At 36.0% G+C, this 3,649-nt stretch overlaps 1 protein-coding gene across 1 annotated transcript; it reads left to right on the top strand.

Moving 5' to 3' along the window:
- The first annotated feature begins 593 nt into the window (after positions 1-593).
- Positions 594-2,864, top strand: LOC122890906 (taste receptor type 2 member 43-like). The gene is given in 4 exon segments (XM_044226351.1): positions 594-1,506; positions 1,509-1,573; positions 1,575-1,616; positions 2,763-2,864. Coding segments are annotated over 4 exon segments (1,122 nt in total).
- The last annotated feature ends 785 nt before the right edge of the window (positions 2,865-3,649 follow it).

Below are 3,649 nucleotides of genomic sequence, written 5' to 3'. Positions count from 1 at the left end.
AGCTAGCTTTTAGAGAGAATTGTCTTTTCTGGATGTTTTGAAAGAAAAAGTAAAATTCTTCCTATGTAAATCTGGCATTAAGAAAATAATAATAAGTCCATAGCGTTATAGATCCTAGCTATGACCAAGCTTCATGAAATAGTTTGGACATTCACTGTTTGTTTACGTATTGGGTTTTAAAAATTTTACTCCTCACAACTAAAGTTGGTGAACACAAATTATGGAAAGGTTAAACAAGGAAAAAAATTGCAAAACAATATGTCCTTATTTGCATGTTAGCAAATGTAACCCCAGCTTTCACTTCCACACCGGTTATGAAATAATCCAGCACATGGCAAGGACACAGAGTATATGAGTGGGCGTCAATTTAGCCATTTGGGAATAACAATGGTTTTCATCAAGACAGCATTGAGCTCATCTATTAGCATATCTTGGTGCTTTCCTACTTGACATTGGTCACAGAATTTAAAAGAAACAAGAACTTTCCTGCACATTCAGAGATCAGCAGCCTATAGAATATAAGGTCAGAATATTCAAGGAACCACAACCGGTAACATTAGACTTGGCCTTTTGGTTTGTTTTCCTTTCTAGACATGGTAACTTTGCTACCTGACATTTTCTCCATCTTTGTAATAACAGAATTTGTTCTAGGAAATTTTGCCAATGGCTTCATAGTGGTGGTGAACTGCATTGACTGGGTCAAGAGACAAAAGATGTCCTTAGCTGATCAAATTCTCACTGCTCTGGCGATCTCCAGAATCGGTTTGCTCTGCATAATGTTAATAAATTGGTATGTAGCTGTATTGAATCCAGATTTATTTAGATTGGAAACAAAACTTCTGGTTCATATTGCATGGATGGCAAGCAATCATTTTAGCGTCTGGTTTGCTACTTGCCTCAGCGTATTTTATTTGTTCAAAATAGCCAATTTCTCTAGCTTTATTTTTCTTTACCTCAAGTGGAGAGTTAAAAGTGTAATTCTTGTGATACTGTTGGTGTCTTCGTTCTTTTTGGTTTTTCATGTTGTGGCAGTAAGCATATATGAGAAAATGCTGATGAAGGAATATGAAGGAAATATCACTAGACAATCCAGATTGGTGAACATTGCACGCCTTTCAAATATGACTGTATTCACGTTAGCAAACTTTGTGCCCTTTGCTATATCCCTGACATCTTTTCTGCTGTTAATCTTTTCCCTGTGGAAACATCTCCAGAAGATGCAATCCAGTGGTAAAAGATGCCAAGATCCCAGCACCAAGGTCCACATAAGAGCCATGCAGACTGTGATCTCCTTTCTCTTGCTATTAGTAGGTTACTTCCTGGCTCTAACTGTCGCAATCTGGACTTCTAAGTGGCTGCCGAACAAGGCAGTCCTCCTGTTTTGCAAGGCTATGGGAATCTTGTATCCTTCAAGCCACTCATTTATCCTGATTTGGGGAAACAAGAAGCTGAGAGAGGCCTTTCTGTCATTTCTGTGGCCGCTGAGGTACTGGCTGAAAGAAAGGATGTAAGAGGAGCATCATGTCTTCCAGGAGAAAACAAGCTGATGGCATCTATAACATTTTATACTTCCTACCTCTCTTTCTAATGAGTATATAATTGAGTAATTTCCAAAGGTTTTTTTTTTAATTTTTTTTAAAAATTTATTTGACTGAGATCACAAGTAGGCAGAGAGGCAGGCAGAGAGAGAGGAAGGAAAGCAGGCTCCCTGCTGAGCAGAGATCCCTATGTGGGGCTCGAGCCCAGGACTCTGGGATCATGACCCGAGCCGAAAGCAGAGGCTTTAACCCACTGAGCCACCCAGGTGCCCCATAATTTCCAAAGTTTTATCTAGAAAAGTCTTTTACCTAGGTGTGTCACAAAAAGTATATGTGTGTGTATTTATGAAAAATATAAGAAAGATTATACCTTAAAAAGATAGTAATAAGTCCATAGCACTGTAGATCCTACCTTTTGAAGGTAAGAATGTAATTATATAAAATATTGTAAGAGATGCCTCAAGATTATGAAGCGGTGTATATTTCATATACACATTCTATGTATTGTTTTCCAAATTTATGATCTATATTTATGCATTTTTCAGAACTGACAACATCATATCAGGAAATCATTGCTATTTCCCATTGTAATCAGTACCACACATACATACCACATTATTTAGATTTTATTGTTTGTATCTTCAAACTTTTGGGTGGTAATGATATTCAATTGTAAATCACACATTGAGGATGAATATTTTGGGTAGATATTATTCCGACATGAATTCTTCTTGGTTAACAGAGAGCCATGGGTGTGGTACATAAATAATGATTTTTGGAACACTGAAAAAAATTAAATTAATTGAAATTTTAAAAAAAGAGAAAGATGGGGCACCTGGGTGGCTCAGTGGGTTAAAGCCTCTGCCTTCGGCTCAGGTCATGATCCCAGGGTCCTGGAATCAAGCTCCCCATTGGGCTCTCTGCTCGGCAGGGAGCCTGCTTCTTCCTCACTAGACCTGCCTCTCTGTCTACTTGTGATCTCTGTCAAATAAGTATATAAAATCTTAAAAAAAAAAAAAGAAAAAGATGCACATGATAAAATTCAAGAGCGACAAATACATTTAGAAGACATTTAATGTGTGTGTACAACAAACAGTACTAAAGAATATGAGATTTAATAAAAGTAGGTAAAATCTTGGATAAAAAATCAAGTTCTATGATATGAATAAGGAAGAAAAAAATGAGCATGACTTGCTTTCAATGCTTCTATGTTCCCATATGCAGCTAGGAGAGTCGTTTCTTACAGTTTTTGAAGAAAGAAGACCTTTTCGGAAGTTGAGATCTGAAATCAAATTTTTTAAAACATTCTCATCTTTGAACCTCTGAATTGTCCATCATTTTTTCCCTCTTGCTACCGAAAGTTTCTTTTAATCAGATAACAAGACTCAGATCTTCTTTGTCTTAAAAATATGTTAATTATAAAAATAGTAAAAATTTATGGTACTGGGATGCCTGGATAACTCAGTCAGTTAAACATCTGCCTTTGTTTCAGGTCCTGATCCCAGGGTCCTGGGATTGAGCCCTGCATTCAGCTCCCTGCTCAGTGGGGACACTGCTTCTCCCCCTGCTGTGTGCTCTCTCTCTCACAAATAAATAAATAAAATCTTTAGAAAAATTATGGTACATAATGAACTTTCTTCACTTTAAAATAGTATCTGTTATGTTTATATAATGATTATAAAGAATATCTTCATCATCTGTTTTATTATAATCTTGTGAAAATAATGATATAGTGTGTTGATGTATTATTAATAACAAATTCTATTTTAAGAAAGAAATGTGTTACCTGGTTCAACAACTAAATTTACATATCTATGTTAATTCTTTACATTATGAAATTTTAACATTACTGAAACCTTAGGTAAGTTATTCCTACATCAGATTCATTCATTTGTTTTTAATCCTCTGTCTGCCCAAGCAGAATATAAACAATGTAATGTGGAGATCATGTCTATGTTGCTTCCTGCTGACTCCTCAGGACATAGAGCCAGCCCATGGAATAGTTAGTCCAAATGATATGGTAATGACTAAAGAAATAAACTATATTTTGGCTGAAAAACCATTGAAAACAAAACCCATCACAAAATCAGCAGGTTGCATGGATTCTTTAT

The sequence above is a fragment of the Neovison vison genome, chromosome 12, assembly GCF_020171115.1.
Source record: "Neovison vison isolate M4711 chromosome 12, ASM_NN_V1, whole genome shotgun sequence".
In the NCBI taxonomy this organism is placed as follows: Eukaryota; Metazoa; Chordata; class Mammalia; order Carnivora; family Mustelidae; genus Neogale; species Neogale vison.
The sequence above is the reverse complement of the archived record's forward strand: the minus strand, read 5'-3'. Positions and strand labels throughout refer to the sequence as shown.